General features: G+C 41.2%; 3 protein-coding genes across 4 annotated transcripts; 2 read left to right on the top strand and 1 right to left on the bottom strand.

Moving 5' to 3' along the window:
- Nucleotides 1-3,370: 3,370 nt before the first annotated feature.
- On the top strand, nt 3,371-6,574 carry ucp1 (uncoupling protein 1). Of its 2 annotated transcripts, none has more exons than XM_040023915.1 (7): nt 3,371-3,524; nt 3,717-3,853; nt 4,068-4,266; nt 4,736-4,933; nt 5,013-5,114; nt 5,446-5,626; nt 6,079-6,574. In XM_040023915.1, exons 2-7 carry the CDS (start codon nt 3,728-3,730, stop codon nt 6,191-6,193), a joined length of 921 nt encoding a protein of 306 aa, XP_039879849.1. In that variant the 5' UTR covers nt 3,371-3,524; nt 3,717-3,727; the 3' UTR covers nt 6,194-6,574. The 2 variants fall into 2 exon arrangements, with proteins under 2 accessions (XP_039879849.1, XP_039879850.1); XM_040023916.1 differs by having other exon boundaries at nt 3,720-3,853.
- Nucleotides 6,575-6,674: 100 nt separating this feature from the next.
- On the bottom strand, nt 6,675-14,744 carry elmod2 (ELMO/CED-12 domain containing 2). Its single transcript, XM_040023918.1, has 9 exons — nt 14,590-14,744; nt 12,514-12,661; nt 12,394-12,422; nt 11,224-11,321; nt 11,012-11,141; nt 10,522-10,655; nt 8,779-8,847; nt 8,505-8,638; nt 6,675-7,551 (listed from the first exon to the last, which is right to left on the bottom strand). Exons 2-9 carry the CDS (start codon nt 12,656-12,658, stop codon nt 7,394-7,396), a joined length of 897 nt encoding a protein of 298 aa, XP_039879852.1. The 5' UTR covers nt 12,659-12,661; nt 14,590-14,744; the 3' UTR covers nt 6,675-7,393.
- A 2,804-nt stretch (nt 14,745-17,548) lies between these two features.
- gprin3b (GPRIN family member 3b) lies at nt 17,549-22,909 on the top strand. The gene is made up of 2 exons (XM_040023919.1): nt 17,549-17,976; nt 19,979-22,909. The coding sequence occupies exon 2, from the start codon at nt 20,071-20,073 to the stop codon at nt 22,216-22,218; it is 2,148 nt and encodes a 715-aa protein (XP_039879853.1). The 5' UTR covers nt 17,549-17,976; nt 19,979-20,070; the 3' UTR covers nt 22,219-22,909.
- The last annotated feature ends 1,851 nt before the right edge of the window (nt 22,910-24,760 follow it).

Consider the following 24,760-nt stretch of genomic DNA (forward strand, 5'->3'; position numbering starts at 1 on the left):
ATTTTCTGTGATGTTAACTTTCAAAATACGGTCCTTTTAAAAGCCCCAGTTCATTTTATCCAGTTATAATAACTAGTAGGAGCCAACCTGTATAATTAAACTAATAAAAATAATGATGGGGAAAGGAGAAAAATGATCCACATAAACAGTTTTTCTTTCTTTTTCTTTTTTTAATTAAGAAGACATCCAGTCATGCCTCGTTACTACAGACAAAAGTGTTGGTCGATGGTTCAGGAAATCAAAAAAAAGTTGTGTGTTCAAGGAAAATGATTAGTACACTAAAATGCCGTTAAGAGCCTGCACTCTCTTTATGTTTACAGCAAAATCCACTAAGATATGTTTCCTTGCCTTCAGGCTAGCTGTTTTGTTTTTGCTTTTTTAAAACTTTTTTATCTTTACGCTCTGTACATTTTTACGTTGCTTTTTTTTAAATTAAAGTTGTTTTTTGTGAATACTTTCAATTGTAAACGCCCAGTGTTTAATTTATTACTCTGGGTTCTGATGCATTGTATATCACTCCATCCTATTAAAGTTACAGTTTGAATGGTTCAATGCTGCACAGTAAAATGCCTCCAGTCTTCTTTCTTCTTCTTTCACTGACCTCATATTGCTGAGCGCCTACAGTCTGAAAACAAGGAGTGATACTGCCATCTGGTGGAAGATTGGTTAACATGCTGATCTCCATTAGTCCATCCTAAACACCAACTGCATCGTCAAAGGGCTGTTCATACACTCGCTGAACACTTTATTAGGTATCCTAGTACCGGTTTAGATCCCCTTTGGTCTTTAGAGCTGCCTCAATTCTTCATGACAGAGATTCAAGAATGTGCCGGAAACAGTCCTCACAGATTTTGGTCCATGTTGAGATGATGGCATCACACAGCTGATCCATGATCTGAATCTTTTGTTCCACCTAATCCCAAAGTTGCTCTGCTGAACTGAACTTTGGTGACTGTGAAGGCCGTTTGAGCACAGTAAAGTCTGGCATTTCTGACCAGGGAACTGCTGCTCGCTGAATATTTTCTCTTTTTTTTTTTTTCTTTTTTTTTTTTTTAATCTGCAAAAATTAGGCTGTGTGGGGAAAATCGCTGTAGACCAGCAGTTCCTGAAATACTGTTGGTAACAGATTACTGTACTACTCTGTGCAGCTGGGTTGTTCAGTGTTTTTGATTGTCTGTGGTGAAAGAGTACATGAATGTGTACTCTTTTACTCAGTTACAGTTCGTCTCTTTCTCCCTCCTGGACCGCACACTGTGGGGCTGTGGCCTAGGTTAACCAATCACAGCTCACTGAGCACATTTACAGCAGGACTTTCTGCTGATTGTGAGGATTGTCTCTTCTCAGACAAATGATAGAGCTATAAATAATTAATCTATTAGAATTTGTTTTCTTCAGGCTCTTCAAATACATTTTATTTGTATTTTCTTACACTCCCTCTAATGTTCACCATCATAAGTATATATACACATGTTCGGGCATTTCAGCTGTGATTTATAATTATCTTGTATAGGGAGGAACAGAAAAGGCTTGAGTTTCTCCATTCAGTTCTATTTATCTAACTCAACCCAACATTTTTTAATCTGCAGTGTTTATTATTAGTGTACGTTTTACATCGCCATTACTTTTTGCAGTTTCATGCCTTTTCATGCCACGGTTAGCACTGTTGCCTCACAGCAGTAAGTTCCTGGGGCTTCTCTGAGTGGAGATGTTCTGTGGATTCTCTGTTTTCCCCTCACAGACATGTGTGGGGTTAGGCTCATCAGGGATTGTAACTTCACTGAATTGCTGTCGGTCTGTGATAGCCCTGTGTCACACTGTCCAGGGCAGGGGTGGGCAATTCCAGGCCCCGAGGGCCGGTGTCCTGCAGGTTTTAGATCTCACCTTGGGTCAACACACCTGAATCACATGGTTAGTTTGTTACCAGGCCTCTGGAGAACTGCAGGAGCTAATTTAGCCATTTAAATCAGCTGTGTTGGTTCAAGGACACATCTTTTTGGATAAAACCTGTAGGGACACCGGCCCTCGAGGCCTGGAGTTGCCCACCCCTGGTCCAGGGTATACCCTGCATCTTGCCCTGAGTATCCTGGGTTAGGCTCCAGTCCCTCCTGTAATGATGAAATGCAGATATATCTCTATATTTAGAGAGCTTATATCTGTAAGCTCTCTGAACCTCACCGTATAAACAAAAAAGGGCTGAATTGAACTGGAAATACTTGGTGTAACTAAGTATTGCAGTTTAATACAACACTGCAATGAATCGTTGTTTAGCATTTAATGAAGGTTGTTAAGCTTTAGTTGAAACAGTTTTTCAGGGGGTATTTATTCAGTCTTGTAGAGGGTAGATTGTGGTGTGCTCAAACCAATATGCAGAAAAAATGTTTAAAAACTAAAAATAATTTAATGACAAAAGAGATCTGATGATAATAAACTTAATGGCGATAGTTTTAACATAGGGCTGTCGAATGGGACAGCATTAGTAAACGTTATGTGGGAATAATTCTCAATGTTTTTCTTGTCTTTGCTCTTTTTCTGAGAATCTACATTTTCCATACTGTTACGTACATACACCATGTGTGATGTAATGAACAGGAACGACTGCTGGCAAACTGCTGAGAGGCCAAACATGGTGTGATGTAAAGTTCTTATCAGCTTCACTGTGAACTTCAGTCGCCAGCTGACGTCACCACACTCCCACTTCTGCCCCCCGGCCCAAAAAAGCACATCTTTAACATGAAATGTAAAAGCTGTTAGACTGAGACAGATAATAGAAATCATAAATGAGGGGTAACAGAGCAAAAACTGTATGACGCAACAATGCTGCTGATAGCACAGAGGGGTAATTTGCTGTGAGGCTCGACCATAAAGTCTGTGGAACAGATCTTGATTTAGCCGGTCAGCTCCGAACGCTCTTGATCACAAGCTTTTTGCTGTCATTGGCTGAGAGGGGAGACGAGCCTCTGGTGAACCCTGATACCGATCTGTTATCGCTGCTGCTTGTGGCACACAGTTCATCTGAACAGTTAAATAATTATTGAGACAATATTAAAGTCGGTTACAGATCCTGGATAGAAGAAAAATCCGCTGATAAACAAATTCTAACAAGTGAAATAAAAGAAAATGCACTCTCCACAGACTATATTTGAAAGCATGAACATAACGTTTAGAAAGATCGTCATCAGTTAATGACACCTGTGGAAATTTGGATGGAAATAATCGTCAGTTTCACAAACCCAAAAAACGGGGAAGTTATATGGTTGTTTTTCTGTGTGAGGTGACTTGAACATTGACTTTCTGACAGTCTGTGGACTTTGAGTTGACCCAGGTGTACAGGAGTACACAGTAACGCCTCTCCGAGGATGTCATAAAAACGCCAGCCAGAAAACATAAAACCACAGCAAATGATGAGTCTTTCCTTCCTGCTGAGTGGGGCCCGGTGTGGATTTTAATCTGACCAATCGCATCCTGCTCGGTACCAAAAAACCCACCCGAGGATCAAAAGGAAATTTTAATTTCGGATCATAATCGTAAGTGTGTTTCATGTCTTGAGCATCAGTCCACTTTGATTATTGATTAACCTTTCATTTAAACAGACAAATGATTTGTACAAGAGGTTAATGTTTATGTGGTTGCTTTCTAGAAGAGAATCTTACACTGATTTTTTTTGTTTGTTGTTTTAATTGTTATTTCTGTGCGTGGATGCGTACCTGTCATCCCAGCAGTAGGAAACATGGTAGGACTTAAACCCTCAGACGTTCCTCCTCCTTTGGGTGTGAAGATGGCGAGTGCTGGAGCAGCAGCCTGTATAGCTGACATGGTCACATTCCCTCTGGACACAGCCAAAGTCAGACTACAGGTACTAACTGTGCTATCAATATGATCTTTAGCCGGTCTTGCTTTGCTGTAGCCTACTGTGGGACACAGCGTGATGTTTGCCTCATTGACGAAGAAGTCAACTTTGTCCACTTCAGCACCCTTCAGTCAAACTTCTTCACCTTTCTGAACCGTTTGGTCTTAAGCTGCTGCTCTGTAAAGCTGGTTTTAACTTTGAGGACAATGTGTGACCCCAGATTCAAGGAGAGAAGAAGGCAGTGGGGGACATCCGCTACAGAGGGGTGTTTGGGACCATCAGCACCATGATCCGAACAGAAGGGCCCAAGTCTCTGTATAATGGTCTGGTGGCTGGGCTGCAGAGACAGCTGTGCTTTGCCTCCGTCAGAATCGGCCTCTATGACAACGTTAAAAATTTCTACACTGGTGGCAAAGACAGTAAGTTGTTGCCTTTTCAATTATTTTTTGGTTAAGTTAATTAAACCTTCATAATTGTTCTTACTGGTGACAGTCGTGATTTCGAGATTTAATATCCAGCTGTCAAAAATCAAAAAGATGTTTATCAGATAGATGCAGTCGGTCTTATATTCCCTTAGATAAGGAATTCAGATGAAGGAAAGCTTCATTTTAAAAATAAAAAAGTGGGGAGAGTGAAGGAAGGCTGTCTCGCAGACAAACATGCAATAGATAATTTACGCAGAACAGAGGCTTTTCAAATCTGATAAGTTAAACAAGATTTAGGGAAAGTGCTATCTCTCTTAAATCTTATCTCCCTCTTGAAAGCGATAAAGGATTCTCACAGTCTGGGTTGTTGAATCCGTTTCTTATCTTCCTTGTTAAAACTGATACTAAAATTAGAAGTTCTCAAGCCTGTTATTAAAATAACTGAGTCTTTCCTTCTCTCCAGACCCTAGTGTACTGGTACGTATCCTGGCTGGCTGCACCACAGGCGCCATGGCGGTGTCCTTTGCGCAGCCCACCGACGTGGTCAAGGTTCGATTCCAAGCCCAGATGAATCTGGACGGAGTGGCCCGCCGCTACAGCAGCACCATGCAGGCTTACAGACACATCTTCCAACACGAGGGCCTGCGTGGGCTCTGGAAAGGTACCTTCTTTGAGTGTTGCCCATTATTTAAACCAAAACATCCTTTATCAGTAATGATTAAAGTATCCGTTTCCCTCAGGAACATTACCCAACATCACAAGAAACGCCCTGGTAAACTGCACAGAGCTGGTTACATACGACCTGATAAAGGAGGCCATCCTTAGACACAAGCTGTTGTCAGGTGAGGTCAGCTCACGGTTGTTTGCCTGAGCTACACAAACCCACACACACATTCACAAAAACAGAGTCCCCGGGAGACTGCTGATTGGGCAAAAAATCCACACACCCTCTCACCTCTTTAACTGATACCAGCACAACAGGCTCCTACAGTACAGGACACGGTGTATTTTCTCTTTATGGTGCAGTGAGTACAATAGCAATATATTAGCATTTATCTCTAGAACTTATATTGCCCCATTCAGACGATTGCAAAATCCACTGACATGTTTTTCTGTGTCGCACAGCTGAGAACAAAGACCGTATTGTAATCTTTTCCCCAACTCTGTCCTCAGACAATCTGCCGTGTCACTTTGTGTCTGCGTTTGGCGCCGGCTTCGTTACCACAGTGATCGCCTCCCCGGTAGACGTGGTAAAGACGAGATACATGAACTCACCACCGGGCCAGTATAAGAGCGCCGTTAACTGTGCCTGGACCATGTTAACTAAAGAGGGGCCAACAGCATTCTACAAAGGGTAAGCCTCTTCACCTGCACCGCCCACGACAAACTCTTCAAGAGATCCAAATATCGATAGTTTTATATCCTGCACGTTCAGTATGGAGCCCACTGAATTAAATCGGGATAAAAGGAAAAATATCCTTCAGGCATACAATATGAAAAATGTCTGAGTGTTTTTGTGTTGACTGATCCTTCTACTCTATAGCGCCTTTAAAAAAAAAAAAAAAAGGTGAAATGAGAGGTGTGTTGTGTTAACTCATTATTGAGTAAAGTAATGCAGTGGTCATTAAAAATTGATGATTCATCTCATAAATCATTACTATGCTCTCCTCTAAATAACATGACATAAGTTAAAAGTATTGGTATCGGCAATACTGGCCTTGGTATTGGTATCAATCCAAAAAAAAATTGCAGCATTGCATGACACACAATTTAATTTTTTCACTCTTCACTTTTTCCATTTTGTAGATTCGTGCCCTCATTCCTGAGGTTGGGATCGTGGAACATCGTGATGTTCGTCTCCTTCGAACAAATCAAACGAGCCATGATGGTCACAAAGCAGAGGATCGAAGTGGTTAATTGAGATGCCTCAAAGTTTGACTGTAATACCTGAACCACAACCGGACTGGCACCTGAATGAGGAAACCCTAGTAACAATAATTTCTTGTGTTAGCCTTATTTAACAAATCCACTGTCCTGTGGTGAGAAAGGCGGAAATCCTTTGTTGAAAAAGGATCGCCTCCTGAAAAAGTATTGACTTTATGTGCATGAGGAGACACAGCCGTCTCCTTTTATATTTATAATTTGCCACAGTGAGCCCATTCCAGATGTCATGGATGGGAATATTACAGAAACATGCCAAGTTTGCACTGAGCCCTGTATGACTAAACCTGTCAGTTTTATATGTTAGCTAGCTTAAAGCAGTGTGCCTTTACACTGAACGACTGGTACCCATAATAAAGCATAAAAGGATGTGTTTATGCAGGTCCTGAATTTACCAGACTTGTTTTACACAAACTGTTGTGGTTTGTTTTTGCCTTTTAAACACATGGACATGAAGCACATTTCAAAACAAATCTGCATTTACTAACTTGGAGTGAGTGAGATGTGAGTCGTTACATACATTCCTCAAATGCAAACCCACGGCATAAAAAGATCAGGTCATAAAAATTCAGCATCAGTCTAAAGATACACGTTATGAAAACAGGAGCTTAGTATAGTTTAGAGTACCACATCACTAACAGTACATTTTACAGTACAGATCAATGACATCAGTGGGGACACGTTAAATCATGCAAGACTTTTAAGCTGACAGCACCACAAGAGGAAAAATAAAGTGGAAATCACTCCTCACATCAAGTTTTAGCCATTATCTCTTAACATAAACTTCAAATTCCTGAGCAGGACTTCTGTCCTTTCCTGTCTTTAAATATAACAATTTGGCTGCTTGCTCACTCAAAGTGCTTAAAGCCTCACAAAACGACGGATCCGTTACTTTCTCTACAGTCCTCTTTGTGATCGAAAGCCCTCTGGAATGGTTGTTTTTGAGGTACAGGGCGTTGGATTTGTGCTCAGTTTGAGAAACTTTAAATATCATTACAACAATGATATGTGCGTTATGAATGAACCACAAAACCAAACACAAGAGGATTTATTGGTCTGGATCTTGTCTGGAGGGGCCGAACAGTATTCAGTCTGCGTTTAGGGTTTTAATGCTCAGCTACGTTTACGAGGAACTTTCCTGCTTCTCCTTCTACCAATCGTAACATCGTGAAAAACGCTTTTAGTTCTTGGAGCCGACAGTCAATGTGAGACACACATCAGGGTCCTGTAGGTGTGTCCTGACTATGTTATGGAATTTTTCTCTGTATTGGTTGAACTGCATGATGCTCTCGGGTTCTTCTGCCACCCAGAACTTATCGAATTCATATGCCAGATAGCCTGTAAGGAGGAAAGACACACATTTTTGAAAAATTTACCTTCTATCAGAAAATGTTTTTGTTTGTATACACTCACCAGGCAACTTCCTTAAATACACCTGTTCAACTGCTCATTACTGCATATTTAATTGGCTGATCACATGGCAGCAACTCAATTAGGCATGTAGACATGCTCCAAGTGGCCTACTGAAGTTCAAATTGTGACTTAAGTGACTTTTTAAGTGACTTTAAATGTGAACTGGATAGCAGTGCCAGATGGACTGGTCTGTTTCAGAAACTGCTGATCTGCTGGGATTTTTCCACACAACCATCTTTGAGTTTAAAAGGGAGGAAATATTCAGGGGTCACCAAAATTGGACAACAGAAGAAGATTGGAAAATGTCGCCTGATCTGATGAGTCTCGATTTCTGCTGCAACATTCAGAACTTGGCATAAATACCATGAACGTTTGGATCCCACCTCAGGCTGCTGCTGCTGGTGTAATATTTCCTTGGCACATTTTCTTGGCTCCTTTGTACCAGCTGGGCATCATTTAAACACCACAACCTACCTGAGTATTATTCCTGACCATGTCCACCCCATTATGATCACAGTGTTCCCATCTACTGATGGCTGCTTCCAGCAGATAACACATTATGACACAAAGCTCAGACCATCTCAAAGTGGCTTCTTACACATGACATTGAGGTCACTGTACAAAAATCCACAGTCACACTGGCATCATGGACGTATTTTCGACAAATCTGCAACAACTGTGTGACGCCATCATGTCAATATGGGCCAAAATCTGAGAAATGTTTCCAGCACTTCATTGCCATGAAGAATTACAGCAGCTGTGAAGCCAGAGAGGGGTCCAACCCAAGATTAGCAATCTTGAGACTGCACCTAATGAAGCCACCGGTGAGTGTATAATCAGACGCACAGAACAAAAAGCAGTGTGATTCGACTACTCACAGTACAGCTGATGAAAGTGCTGCAGCTCAGGCGTGCCCTGCACTGCGTTGTAGAAATGTGGTTTCAAAGCGCCACTCTTTAGCAGGCTGTAAGCCATCTCTGTCAAGTTGATCCCAACTATTGCATAGGAATACCTTTAAAAAACAAAAGTATAAAGTGCACTTTAGAAATGACATACTGTGCATACGGAAAACGTAATTTCAAAAAATGAATAAAGTCTACATCATGCGACACAAAACACCAGTGGAAGGTATATGAATCGAAGGTCTCTTACCCTAGTTTAGGATGGTTTGCATGAGACAGCACCTGCCGAGCCTCCGCTGTGTAGTTTTCACTGAAAAAACTGCAAAGAGCCAAACAAATTAAGAGTTTATTTACGGTCTCTTGTTAACCAATAAACATGACGTCAAACAGAGTGTGCATGATTAAACATGTTGAGGTCACATCATTCTGACCTACAGCTTTTAAAAATAAAGTCAATGTGTGTTTGACTGGTGCTGCTTTAATAATCTGACACATCGCTTGTCATTTTGTGTCCTCTTGTCCTCATCAGTCAAAAGAACAAGTGAAACGAGCGACTGACGTGTTGGGGGTTGCCTTTAAAGTCCTTCAGCCTCAAAGTCAAGCCTGTCTGACATGCTGTCATGCTCTCTTTGTCCTGTTGAATACTGGTTCTGCTGGCTCATTATTCAATACTTGGAGGAGGAGGTGTTATGACAGTGTTTCTTTTTATAATCCTCATTAACGTTTTCTTCTTTTCTTTTAAACCCCTCCTACAGCTGACTGGCTGTAGAAGCCAACCTGCATGCATTTAAAGTCAGAGGTGGTGAAACAGCCACCTCTACTCCATCAGCACCACTTTTGTCTTTAGTCGCTATCTCTAGCACTGTTTAATTATTTTTCGCTGAGTTGGGAGTTACTGACAGTCCTTCTTTTCAGTCTTTGTTTCAAATATTATTTTATAGGTGAAGCCTGAATCTTGTTGGTTCAAAGCCCTCTCCTTCTTGTGTTTGTTTCTGCCGGGGCACCCATCTACCTTACTTGGTGAGGTTTTGTGAGTAATTATTGTTGTACCCTAAAAATTATCTGTTGGGCCATGGATTTGGAGTGGAACAGTGTACCTTATACGTACCCTTTGAGCTGTATCTACAACCACCTTTCATAATCTGTGTAAGCTGAGGTAATTAAAAGTATTTCTCATCAAAACTTGAGTGGAATATAATCTTAGGATAAGTACTGTTGTCACTTCTTGTGTGTGGATCGGTTTAATCATTAGAGCCTACCAAATATAAACATTCAGCAAATTCAGCCAAAAAGCACCTGATGGGGGAAAAAATGTTTCCAAGAATCCTCAAATTTCATTACAAAACCTATAAGAGCTGATGTGTGTCAAAGTTCATGCATCTATAATCAGACAGATTGCACAAATATGACCTGCATAGCAGGCGTTCTGTTTACTGTCCAAAAAACAGAAACGTCACAGATTAGACTTTGCCAACAGGTACAGAGGCAAAGACCAGGACTTTAGCGCGCTGTGGACACACTGATCAAAGAGAGAGTGGTTGGGGCAAAAAAAAAAGTACACATGTTTTGTGCTGACCAATAGTGTCTTCTTGGGAAAAGAGCATAAAAACTGAAAACCTTTCTGAGAACTTTGTGGTCTCAGAAAGTGGGCAGGTTGCAGTTCTTGACTCAACTACAACAGAGTTCTTCAACATAAAGCGAGGCCAAAACCAGAAGTGGACCTTATAAAAGGATGATGATTCTAAGTAAACGAGTAAATCCACCAAATAATGTCAGACAGAGGAGAAATGGAGCGTTTTGGAACGGCCTAGAAAAAACACAGAGGACTGTGGGGGTTTTTTGGCAAATATTTTTGTAAAATCGCAACATTTTTGGTGTGTACATAAATGTTACACGACAAGTTCACATCCCCCAAAAATTCAGAATTTCGTGTTGTTGTTTTTTTTGCAATGAACTCGATGTTTGAAGGCCTTTACACTGGTACTGTACTCACACGAGGTTGATCAGCCCCAGCAGGCCCATCCCTCTGAAGTCAGTCTTGGGGTCCTCCCCTTGGAATCCAATGTCTCCCCACTGTTTGGTTATCCTGGACTCCAGCTTGACTGTTGGCATCAAAAGGTCCCAAAGCTAAACACACACACACACACACACACACACACACACACGATCAAATCCGTCCACTACAATAACTTGGAAGTACAACGATTCCTAATATGACCATGTGCCAGCATTTTAGACTCCCATCCAACAACTTACAGTGTTTCTATGCTGATGTGATGTTAGACTGTGGTATTATCTTTACTATGTCAATCGATGTTTAAAAAAAAAAAAATCCTAAATGCTACTTTTAGTAATGTGCAGAAATAATAATAAAACATATTTTTCCTTAGTTTCCAAATCTTGGTTCAAGTCTCATCTTAGCAGAAAGCCTGTGCATATGGACACAGCTTCACTGCTATTGCTCTAGGAGCAGGAATCCATACCTTCAAAATCATGGCCTCGTGTTCAGGGTTGTCTGAGCTGAAGACTTCCTTTCTCAAGTCTTCTACAGATATATACAAGCTGCTATATCCTGTTATCTGCAGCAGGCAGATGTTGAGGCTCTCTTTGAACCTGCAACGGAAGATCAATTAAATCACATTCAAAAATCACTCTTACATCAAAGAATTGCAGCTGACAGGCAAAGTAACCTTACTTGGGATCTTTTGCAGGTTTGATGTTCTTCACTTTCATAATTTGATCCACGCATTGCTCTAAGCTATCCTTAGTGGTTTCCAACGCTCCTCTTAAAACCTGCAGAGGAAGAGCGCATGCTAAAGTTATAACACAGAGAGCTACCAGACAGAAATCTGGCGCAAATGCTTTGAGGTCATTTACAACCACAGTGAAAATGACTGTTTTTTCAAAGTCAACCTCAGAAAAAGAAAAAGATGACACAGCTAGTCTCTTCTTGCACCTGGACAGACTATTGATCTGAAAATGCTTACAAAGCCATATACACAAGCATGACATGTGTAATCAGTTCACCTAAACTTGGCTAGGGTAGTGAAAGATAAAGCAATGATTAAACTCAGGGGATATACTGCGCAATAAAAGATAAAGAGGTCAATAGTGAAGGAAAGTGTGATTCCTTTCCACATCTGTGGGCTTGGAAAGCTTTCAGATTACTTGAAAATCCACAATGCTCCAGTCCTGAGGAGTTTATTACACATATCTACACATTCTTAGTCTCCAAATATTCAATATTTTTTCAAATGTTTGACACCCAACATCTTTTACTGGCCTGACAGTGCTAAAAGTGATGAGATAACAGATTTTATTTATGACAGTGCTGAAACGTAAACTGGAAAAGAGTCCTAAAAAACACACACGCACGCCTATAAAAGCTATTTCTGCTTTAGCTTTTAAGAATGTGAGTCTTTTAAAAATAAAAAAAGAGCAATTACTGTCTTGCAAAATGTATTTAAACTGTTGTTTGCCTTTTGGCTGACAGCACTTGGATTTTCTTTGTACCGGTTTGTACATCGGCACCTAACATATTAACTTTTTTTCCATTATGGCCTATATCAAATAACTACTAACAACTAAATTTAAACTAAATTTTGTAAAAAAAAAATGCACATCTGATACAAAGATCATCAACGATATTTGATTTCAGCCACATGAAAACAAAATCAGTTCAAACACACCCCCAGCATTAAAGAGCTGCAACAGGAAATCAGAGGAGCTGAACAGATTATCAGGATCATTGCCAATTAATGTTTGTGCAGACCCACTGTTTGTCTTTTAACAATATAAAACAATTAGCTCAGAACTACTGAAGGTAAGCCCGAAAGAAAAGCCAACAGTGGTAGAAGGTTCTTACCTTGTTCTTTGATGACTGAAGAGAGTACTCTGCAGGAGGACACAAGAAGCACATTAACACTGCAGAGAAAACATGTACTAGGATGCAGATGTAGAGCAGATTTGGGATGATTTAACGCACCTGCTTTTGTAGTCCTGGCTGCCCCTGGCTTGTGTCCAGAGCATATTCTCTGCAGCTCACATGTCCCCGTTACTTGTCTGATGAGCCATTTCAACCAGTATCTCAGGAAGGATGTGTAGACATACTCCCAGATATATCCAAACATGTTCTAGGACATAAACAGGTTAAGGTTCAAAGATTACTACGGTGCGAGAAATATCCTGAAGACCTGAGGACCACAAAACTATTCTGGAGTGTAAGTTAACAGAGGTGGAGGAAGTACAGCTTTCATTATATTAAAACCACCACCTTGTACAAGAACAAACCCTGTGATGAAGTTTTACTTAGATAATCACATTTCAGAATTCAAATAGCTTTTATTAGTAAGAGTGAAAGGGAAGGTTCACAATATGCAGTGAGTCCTGCGATGATGTACGGTTTAGTGGCGATAATTAAAAGATAGAAGGCAGAGCTGAAGATGTTAAGGTTTTCATTGGGAGTGACCAGAATGGACCAGATTAGCAATGAGCACATCAGTACATCTGAGTTTTAGCGGTTTGGAGACAGAGATAGACAGGCAAGCCTGAGATGGTTTGGACATATGCAGAGGAGGGAAAAATTATGTTAAAGATGGAGCTGCCCAGGAACAAGAAAACAGGAAAGCCACAGAGTAGATTCATGAAGTAGCGAAGGAGAACATGCAGAGGGTTGGGTGTGACAAAGGCATCTACTAAAAGGAAAAGCCGAAAGATGCAGGCAACATGTCTGTATTCGTGTTTACCTTAAGTATAAATGAAAAAATAAACTAAGAAGCTAAATTATTAGTGCATTGGTGTGGTTACAGCTCATTAAGCAGAAGCTAATCTAATGCAGTTTTTTTTTTTTTGTTTTCAATGAAAGAGGGCACTTTTTACAACACAATCCAGTCTTATTCTGAAGCACTAAACGGCATCAAACTGAGAACAGCTTCTTATTTTTGTCCTCCCTTCCGCATACACGAGCAGATTATTACTTCGATTCTGATTTATTTACATAGCGATAACGTTTGGCTCAAGGTACTGTAAGATAAGACCCTACAGTATTTGAGCAATCAAGCAACTATGAGCAAGCACGTTTGTGACAGTCTGAGGGAGACAGGACAAAAGGTACACTATGGGAGAGAGAACACACAAATTTAAGGACAAGCACTATATAAAAATTCGGGGAGTGAAAAGAGGTGAGTGAAGAAGAAGTGCTGAGTTTATCACATGAGGTCCTACAGCCGTCTGGGCCTGTTGCAGCATCACTAAGGAATACGTCAGTGATAGCTGATCCAGCCCTAAATATAACCTTTATGAAAAAGAACATTTTTAAGTCTAATCTTTATTATTATTAATATGTTTGTTGTTGTTGTTTTTATGGACATGGAGTATATTGTGTTCAATTGATATATGTTAGTGCTAAAATACACAATTTAACCAACACTTTTATGACACAGTGAATAAATGCACGTGAATATTACAGGCAAATAAGTTATTCCAACACCTCTAACTTATATTGAACTTTGGATTTGATGGATTTTGGTTCCTGAGTTGGACTCCTGTTGCAGATGCACTTCACTGCCGTCTGTCACAGTGACATTGGCAGTGACCACGTTTTTGGAGCCACTGAGGAAGTACTCTGCTACAAGCAGAGTAATCTATTGCTCAGTGCAAGACATGATTAGTTAATCGTGGGTCATCGCTAAATGCGAATTAACATCCAACAATAAAAGCGCCGAGTGGGTATAAGAGAAGAGCCCACGCTCCTACAGCCAAAACAATGGCTAGCACTGATGCTAATGCTAAGTTCGGACATACGTGGTCATTCAGTTTATTTACAGGCACTCTGGGAGTTTAACGGGGATTTTGAAAGCGGTGCATGTTGATGCTAGCGAAGCGGTAGTGAGCCACTTTTGATATTAATTACGTAAAGATGCATACCGGCTTCTAAACTCCCCCAAATGACCCGGTTCGGACAACAGGTTGTCATTGTCATTCGTCTGACTGGTAGCTAGCAACACCACGCTAACCTACTTTAAGTTTCGTACGAGTAGCTGATGCGTTGGGCAATATTTACCGTGAGAGAGTGGTGATGCTCGTCTTACTCTCCAGTCGTAGGGAAAGCGATGCCAGACCCAGGATACAGTCTAACTTAGCCGCAGGCGGGTGGTAAGGTTAGCGGCGGTTCGCCTGACAACAGGCTGGCTGTGATGCGTTCACTGTCTATACAACTATACCGTCTATGCCACGCACACAGCTACACAAGTCTCCCAGGTGACACGAGACAGGCTCTTCTTTCTAACCAAGACTTAAACATTGTTTCTAAATGTTCAACTAAGAAGTTAAAACAATTAACAGTCCATGACACACCTCGAAACTTGGGTTGAATTTATCACTAAGAATTAATATCGTGATGTCTTTGAACACAGCATGATAGTTTCTAGTGCTGCTGCAGCGCCATCTACTGCCCGCAGTGGTCATGACTGCGCAGACAACTTCACAACTACACAGTCTACTACATTTGAACCTGACACGAAATTTCAGTTAAGTGCAATAAAAAACTTACTGGACTTAATAATAAAATGAGATCAAATATATAGAAAAGATCTTTAGTTTGAAATTTTCTCAATTTGATGAAATTTCATTCTAATAAAAATATGAAAGTAAAGATAATCTAAAAAAAAAAACCTTCACTTGAAACTAAAGGAAACTAAACTGAAAACATAACTTTGAAATAAAAACAAATTTAAAAAAAAAACTAACTGAAATAACTCAGACAAGAAAATCCCAACTGCAGGTATAGTAGCTGGAAGCTAATCAGATAATCAGATATTGCATTTTCCAATATTAGCCACAAGATGATGCCAAATTCACAAAATGTGTGCTACACTGTGTAGTAGTCTATCATAGGGCTGTTTATAGAAAACAGTCATATTATGCTGCTGATAATGGTCAACAAGCCTCCATTATTCCATTGTCCGTTCAATTTTTTTAAATGGTGAAAACACACGGCACATAAAGACCCACCACTGTGTCACTTTATCGAAAGGGGCTGCACAAAAGCCCTCACCCTTACCCATTAATCTGCTTTATCGACAATGTATGCAGCCTATTCTGAGATGCTTACCAACGGTGCTCTCAGCTGTAATTAAGTCACAGTCTGCTTTCTCACCTAATCAGTCCCTCGGGGCTTTTAAAGGCAGGACGTCTATCACATACAATTACTGCACTCCAAGCCCTGCCTCAGACCCAGGCTGTATTTAAATAAGGAATCCCCCCCACTAACACTACCAAAGACTGTATTGACAGTGTGATAGATCATGGTGAATAAGGGAGTAGTCTATAATGCTACAATTTCGTTTTAACAACCCGGACAGACTTTGCACAAAATCTTTCAAAAGCCCTTCAGATTCGATGAAGTGCTTTAGAAAGTGGTAGGCTACTAAATGTTAGCGCTCTCTGTCAGTGCTGTTATCCACGAGGATGAGATGCAGAAGGGGTGTCACAAAACTAAAGCAAAGATCCAATGATGTCAGCAAGTACAACAACTCCTAAAAGACGAATCAAGTCAATAATATCACCTAAAGGGAGCCATACGAACGCGTTTGTATGGATCGCTGTCTCCGTGAGAAGGATGGCACTGTGTAAGTGCTTCCACAACTTTATACTGTCTTCGACGTCAAAATTAAAACCAGGCTGGTTTCTGTATTTCTTGGTTTACTCATTCTGATCTACATTTTAATCTGCCGGTGATTACAAGAATTCGCTGTGAAAGTCATTTAAAACATGGGAAAATACTTGTTATAGTTTCCACAGCCCAAGGAGAGTAATCGAGACATCCTTGTTTAAATCTGTACACCTCCAGTGCAGTAGTTTCCACATTTTAAAATTCATGATCCTTTAAATTCCTCTTTGAGATTCATAACATTCCAGTGAGCTGTGAGCTTGCATAAAGTTATTAATGTTTCTCTGTCCTGATCAGCATTGCTGCTCTTTCGTATCTCTTATCATACATTTCACCATCCATCCATCCATCCATCCATTTATCCAGATGACCCTGAGTCTGGCTCTGCTTAAAAGCGAATTCTATTTCCCCACTTTCGCCGAAATGCTTGCTCGCAGATTCTCTCTAATATTCCAAAATCACCTTAAACGACAGTATAAAGCACATTGAGACACCTGTTACTGGATCGTCGTCTTCTTTATCATTACATTCATGTTAATGTTCAGGGGCAGGGACCCGTGTGTGTGGGATTTGTAACTACTGTGGAAAAAATGCACACTCTCGTGTAAAGTCAGAGTTAGCTTTATTGTCAATTCTGCAGTATGTACAACACACACACACACACACAGGATCGAAATTTTGTAACCCTTGACCCACTGTGTGTTACTAGAACGAATCAAAGAATAGTTAAGAATATGAGATGCAGACGAAAATAAATACGTGATATCAAAGTATGGATATGAATTATATAAGATATATTAAAGCCTAAATATAATTACTGATGTCTATGTATAAAAATATAAAGCAGTGTAAAGCAGGTTCATTCATAATGAACAGTTATTTGGACAGAATCATTGATGTATTTTTTAACTACATGAGCCACATTTCCCTCCGTGTTATCAGCAAAGTGCAAAGTCTTACGCTGTCTCCGACTCATTTGCATAAGCACGTTGCAAACCACAGAAAATCTTTATTGCGATTTTTTCTGTAGTAATAGTTAATGACACCAATTGTAACCGGCAGGCTCTTATCGTAAAGGCTCTTTATTCACCACATCTGCCGAAAGCACAGAGAAATATTTCTTCATTTTGAAAATAATGTAGATGTAAAATAAATGAACGCGATCTCGCTAAAGCATGCTCCAAAAAAGAACCGCATAAAAGTCGACCCATTTCTCAATAACACAAATGGGAGCAGAAAAACCAAAAACCTCTCCTCTTGGAATATTATGGTCTACGTTAGGAGGCAGAAAGCGCAGGGAACTAAAACTAATTAATTTCAGGACCAAGTGACCCTCCTGTGAAAGCCTGCGGCTGTTACAATGCTGCTTCCATTCGCATCTTCTCCACCCCTCCCCATTCATCCATTCATCTGGTTAACTCTGGATTGCCCTGCCAAGACCAGTTCAGTCTGGGATAGCGCACAAACCATGATCGGCTCGTCACATTTTTTTTCTTTTTCTTTTTCTAAGCACGAGCCAGCAGTGATGAAGATCTCGGAGTCAGCGGTGACTGATTGCGCACGGTCAGTCAGTCAAGGTGCTTAAATTTTGTGCCTGACTGTGGTGGATCGATACCTCTAAGACCCATATTCTACGTGGAAGGCGTGGCTTGGTGTCATCGACACAGGCTGACTTTTCCATATTCATCCCTAGGTTTTTTTTTCTTTCTTTTTTTCCCCCCTCGTCTCACTGACGCGCAATCGGCACCCAACGGCACGGGGCATAAATCGTCTCGCAAGGTAAGCCGCCTTCATCTTTTCAAGCTCTCTTATACTGTGAGATGTTAAATTCGCCCGCAAGGTCAAATCAAACCAGCAAGCATCGGTGGCTTCTGAGGCGCTGAATTGGGGCAAGAGGCTACAGTGCACGACATGGATCTTAATTGGCCTGAATAGATCGTGTGCACCGCTTGCATGCGGGATCTTTCATGTGCGCCGTTTTGCATGAATACAGTCTGTACGTAGTCTGTCCACACTTTCGGTTATTTCTTAACTGCTGCTGGCAAAAGAAGAAGAAGAAGTAGAAGAAAAGGGAACACAAAAAAGCCCAGACACCGAGGCGTTTATTTGTCATATTTTTAATAACACCCAGGATATGCTTTCCATAAATATTTGCGCTTTGACAACAGACAGGCAGATGCATAGTGGCAGAGCACAAACAACCCGGCTACACCTGTCCATGACCCACACCAGTAACCTACTATTCTGTGCTGTTCGAGTCACACGTAGGGGGGGGTGCTCTATAGGGCTACCGAGTGCGTCAGATTATCATGGTTAAAAGAGTGTGACGGGAATATTTATTCTTTAGTCTCGTCTTATCAGATACAAGTATAACCTGGAAAGCTGTTCGGTTTCCCACTGCTACTCCTAAAGAAGAGGATGCTGGTGTGATGAAGGAGAATGCCTCTAGATCAGATTGATATTGTTACCTTTACTGAGATGAACTACACTGATCATCAGTGGATGTCACCGAAATGGAAAAGGCCCATTAATGCCACCCATCGAATTATCATTCAGTGTGTTCTTCATTTGCTTTAGAGATAGTTTTCCATGATTACATCCTTGACCCAAGCACAGCTCATCTGTCCAACTCCAAAGGGTCACATATTTCAGCTGTCTGCCGAGTGCTGGGTCATTACTTGCAGAATTGGCTGGATACTTTTACACATTCAGGACACAGACTGAGATGAAGCCATTCATCAGGCCTTGGACAAAGAAACTGTTGATCACTGCGTAGAATTTAAAACAGATAAAGGACAAACGAGGGTGATGCTGGTTATAAACTCACTTGTGGTTGTCAAAAAAAAAAAAGAAACTTTAAATGAGTGATTATGAGTGATTTTCAGTCCCTCAGGTATGTATTTTAAATCTACCCAATTACATTCGACACAAAGATTAAAGGATAATTGAAATATGATATTGTTACTAAGTGGCTAGCTTGCCATTGGCAATATCTCACAGCATCACAACATTTAATTAAACCGAGTCAACGGGCTAGCATGGGGAGACTCAGTTCATTTCATTCATTATTCACATCTCTTTGTATGCTGAAATATTCAATTGCGATAACTTCGGCTGATTTATGAATGACACGCTGTTGGGTGTAGTTTTATTTACGGTAGGATTTGTAGAATGAGAAAAACAGCGGTTAGATCAAACGCCACCAGATGTGTGGCATCCACAGTTTTAATCAAAGATCTGTTTTATCTGTAAGCACTTTGAGTCTAAATGTCGCATTGTGTCTTATTGCTCTACTTTGTTTACGCAGCATTTTCTTATCATACTTTTACATTTTCTACATTCAGTGCAATCAGTCAAGAGGTTTAATATGCATAATGTGATGGATGCTTATAAAATCTCTGGAGTTTCATTTATTTCCATGTTCTGGAAAAATAAATCATGCATCAGTTGCAGCACAAAGATGATGTTGAGTTTAAAGGAGAATGTGGAGATCAATGAACCAAAAACGACCTCCATAAATATTATTATGTTATATGTTAAAAGTTATAAGTTCATTCGATTATTAAAGTTGGAATCACATATTATATTCTTAGTCAGCTGCAGGTCTCTCGCTGTTCTCTGTCCTGGCTGGTTGATAACTGTTGAGTAAAATTGTCTTGCAGAAAATCACCTTGGTCTGGAGTCTGGTCTGATTATAATCATCTGAATAAAGGTGTAATTGTTGTGATAAGCTTAATGATTAAAAACTTCAACTGAGTCTACTTCTGTTTTCCTCCTTTAGGAAATTGCAAAAAGTTAATGATAGCACAGCGTGCATCCGTTTCCATCTTTGGATATACGGCAATATTTGAAGACTGAAGCAGTGACTCCGCCATGGGAACTAACCCAAAAAGGACAGTAACAGTCCAGATGGTGCCTCAGCTGGCTGGGGTGGACACACTGGGCAACAAGGAGTCTAATGCCAACTGGGCTAAAGAGCCCAACCTCAAAGTCTCTCAGGTTTGTCCAAAACCCACCCTCAGATCTCCCGACAAGCAGGATAACCTGTCTCTGACGACTGCTAACGCCGCCCCCCGCACAGAAAAAACAGGTTGTAAGGGAGGGGAACCAGTTACCACTGTGTCAGACAAATCAGCTCCAGGCAATGGAAACCAGATAAAATCTGAGCAAGTGTCAGGTGGAGACCACCAAACACCAAACCTGTCTGTAACAGGCCGAGAGGTGGGTGAGGCAGGAGCTGACCAGCGGGATTCTAATGCTAACATGAAAACTCTGAGCCCAACCAGTGAAACGGGCACGTGTAAGGCCAGTTCGCTGTCTCCTGTTGCAGCATCGGGCGCCGACACGAGCAGCAGTGAGTACAAAGTAAAAAACCCAGTTGCACCAGAAGAGAAGCAGGTACGGCTGACACCCTCAGTAGAAACTACAGCACGAGAGAAAAGTAATGAACGCCTTTCTCCGAATGACAAAAAACGTAACGACAGTGATGTAAGGAGTACAGCATCTGAAGTACAAGATAATAAAGAAACCATTTCCAATCCCCAAAGCAAGGACATGGCTATCCCACAGAAATCTAAAGAGACTGGTCATATGCAAGGTTGCTCATCAACGTCTGTTTCTTTACAAGATCCATCAAAACCCAAGCAAAGCATGGAAACTCCGCTAAGCTCAGCCAAAGCCCCATCTGAGAGTAAAGATGCAGGAGCTGGACCAACAAACGAAAACTCACGGTCAACGCGCCCAGAGAAGGAATTTGCAACAGTATCGAGACCGCAGGTCTCCTCAGATAAACACCAGCCAGTGTCCTCACAGAAAGACTCATCCTCTCTGCCCCAGGCGACAAAAAGCACGCAGGCATCCGAGCAGGTGGCTGAAGGAAGCAGCCAGACTGACACAGCTGTCTTTGAAGGGCAGCAGGACTCCAAGCTCTACACGGAGGCTTCGACAATGACCTCATCGCTATCGCCAGGCCCGGTCAAGAAGTGTCATGATATGGAGGTTCAGGCAGTAGCTAAAATGTGCAGTAAGGCTGTGGCCACGAGTCCTAGTCTGCTGCCTTTCCCTGTGACCCACAGGCCAAGCAGTGGTGCAGTCCCAGGAGAGGAGAGCCTGGCTGTAGTCTACCAGGTGAAAAGCGGCACCGCGACTGATCCGAAGTCAGAGAGACTCACTGTAGAGGCACAAATGTGCCCCAACCAAAACACCGGCATGGTTTTCCAATCAGAAACTTTGTCACAGCAGCATGACTCCAGGCTAGGAGCCAAGCCTAAAGAAGCGGGCGCAGCTCTGTGCAACATCCAGCCGGTTTATCAAATCAACATTGAACACAGCGAACCCAAGAAGCAAGCCGCAAAAACAGCCACGGCTGAAACTCCTTCTCTCAGATCAGGGATGCCCCCAGAGACAGCCGTTGTTCCTGTGCCTGGATGTGCTGACAGCAACACTGCTGCGCAGGCCCTGCCAAAAACAACGACAACAACGACAACAGCACCAACGACAACAGCACCGACAAAAACAGCACCGACAACAACAGCAGCAGCAGCACCAGCAGCAAACACCACATCCAAGTCAGAGCTCACTAAAAATAGAGATGTGAGTGCAAAAGAAAAAAGCAAAGAAGCAGGAAGTAAAGCCCAGAGTAAGGAGACAAATTCTGGCAAAAAGAAGGTGGAACCGGAGAGAAGCGACAAAGAGGACGATCAGTCACGGAAGCAGAAAGGAAAGAGCATCCACGACGTCGTCTGGGACGAACAGGGCATGACGTGGGAGGTCTACGGGGCTTCCGTGGACCCCGAATCACTCGGCTTTGCAATTCAGAGCCACTTACAGAGCAAAATAAAGGAGCAAGAGAGGAAACTGATGGTCCAGACCTCGCTGCGAAAGTCAATCTCTGGTGCTGATTCGCCGCGACATGGCAGCAAGAACAAAAGGAGGCAGCAGAACATTTTCAGGTCAATGCTGCAAAATGTCAGACGGCCCAACTGCTGCGTGCGCCCCCCTCCCTCCTCCGTCCTCGAGTAGCACAGGACAGAGGTAGCCATTGTCAGACTCCTCCCATTTCCTAGAGGTCAAAACGTTTTTCCCTCCCCTCATCAAGATTTTCAATGCCAAGTGAAACATTGACGCCGATCCCTGTAAGTAAGTATACTGGAATGTCGTAGCATAAAAGAGTCAATACTTGTGATGATGTTTGTGATCCAACAAGGTAGGAAATAGAAATATCAAATGAAACAAACAAGAATTAAATTAAAAAAACTTATTTTTTAGAAATCAATATGAGAGAGAAAACAGTTTTTTAATAAAAATAAAGAAAACAAAACAAAGGCAATAACAGTGAAACGCATGTATTTCAGTTACAGTGACAGTTGTATGACCTAATATGAAGTCCAGACCTTCACAGCAAGAGGCACTGATCATGGGATAGACATACTAACTCACTGTCAGGATATCTGTGCAAATATATTCAACCGACGTCTCATCGCATCTGGTGCATTTGATATATGTTCATGAGGTGTTTTCGTTTGTTTCCGGGGCCCTATATTTATCAGGTTGCTGTGTTTTCTTTTCTTTTTAGTGAGTACTTAAAGGGGGCACTGTATGCATACATGTACGCTGTTCGATCTCTGTTCTTCTTTGGTTTTCTATTAAAGTAAGCAAAAAAATGCGTTGGCTTTTACAACGTCATTTCTCACTTTTCGTGGGTGTAGTGTTTCTGTCCTGGTGATTCTTTTGTTTTGTTTCTAAAGGAGATTCCACGTGTAAATCGAATGCAAAAACATTTATTTCGTCAGGACTCACACACAGGAATAAACGGTTTTGAAAATAAATATTTAAAAGACTAAATGATAAATCAGAGTAAAGATGCAGTCCTTAAAGAGAGCATGAAGTACGTTCAGAGTAAAAGATTTGCTCCAAACTATAGGCACAGGTTTTAGTTGAGCACTTGCAGAGGAGGAATATTAAAGGGCTTGTATCCACCCCTCAGTACATTTTAGGGGGAACGTCTCCCTATGTCCATGTCCTGAAATCTACAGCTATGCTTCCCAGGAGGAAACTAAGCCACTATGTTTCCTCCTGGGAGTCTTGGGTAGAGTTGGGGTCCTTATGTATGGAGACTGCAGGTTTTCTCTGTGCATGCCAGCTGTAATCTTCAGAAACATGCATGTCTTCTGTCACTGTGCTTTTACCAAGTTTACATGTGGAGTTGGTCCCCGGTGGCTGAATGTAGAGTATCAGTTTCTTCCCTGTATTGATCAATAAGCTTATCTCTTTCACTGACAAGGTATTTAATGCTTGAATATTCAAAAATAAAATGTTGTGGGTTCAGACAGGCACATTTTAAAACCAGTACTTGTTGCTATAGCATAAATTCTACACTTTTTGTGTGAAAGAAGGTTTTAAAGAAACAACAACTACAGCATGACTCAGAGTAAAATAACTAAATGAGCATAGAGTGATATATACTATTTTAATCTGAGGACGACTTCGGATGCTGCATAAAAACCTGCTAAAGTCAGAGACACAAAGCCAGCCGGCGTAAGAAGACGCAGCAGTGACTGTTTCCTTTTTTTTCAAAGAGGGACCTGATGTTGAAGTTTTAAAATAAAGAGGTTGAAATCAGAAGGTGTTAAAAGTGTACTCGCGGGAAATGACAAATTTCCTTTGCCTAGCTATCTCAATTTTTTTTTTATCTTTGAATGGATATAAACATGCAGTAATACATCCGCAGCAGTGAAGTGTCCACCTTTGATGCTGCGGAAAATATACGCTTGCCACTTCAGGGCCTCGGCTTGTTGTGGCCTGAAGTCTGAGTCAAAGAACAGATTTAAAAAAGAGATTGTTTTGAGTAGAACTCTTAATGTGAAAACTGATTTTTATCTGCATTTACCTGAAAAACAAACCGCTTTATTACGAGCAGCTGAAACGTCAGGTCAGTGGCAGGATAATTTTACCGTTTTTGAAGAAGCAGAGAGAAAACAGACCTGCAGGACACAAACAGATCTGACTGTTATCGGCGGATTTTTAAAACGTATAGCGACTCAAAGGGAGTCATTTCTGCAAAGTAAAATATTTGAATAGTTTAAATTGCCCAAGGGCAGGCTTTGGGGTCAAGGGAAGTTGTTTTGTTGCTTTTAACTCCTAAAATCTGATCATTTTAGGGCTGCAGGGCCTTGAACCAGTTTGTACTTTCATCTAAAGGTTTTGCAGCTGTTTTGACTCAGTTAAAAAAAATAAATTAAAACTCACGTTTTGGTAGCAGATTAATCATTTAGGTCCCAGAAAACATGGCAAACATTGGCTATTTTCAGCTTCTGAAATGTAAGAATTCAGTTCAGGGTCACATGGGGGTTGAACACCAACAAGCTGTCACGGGGCAAGACGTGTTTTCCTAAAACTTGGGCTAATGTTTGGACAAAACGATTCATCTGCTTCAGGTTCCAAGAATTTTTATTTTTTCTTTATTTGCTAATATTGCACATTGGATGATGGAGTGCCCAATGCACATAATTGCAGAGATCTCTGTGTATGATTTGCCTGCACACCTAACTGAATTTCAAGTAGA

This window comes from Simochromis diagramma, unplaced genomic scaffold (assembly GCF_900408965.1).
Source record: "Simochromis diagramma unplaced genomic scaffold, fSimDia1.1 OVJJ01000302.1, whole genome shotgun sequence".
In the NCBI taxonomy this organism is placed as follows: Eukaryota; Metazoa; Chordata; class Actinopteri; order Cichliformes; family Cichlidae; genus Simochromis; species Simochromis diagramma.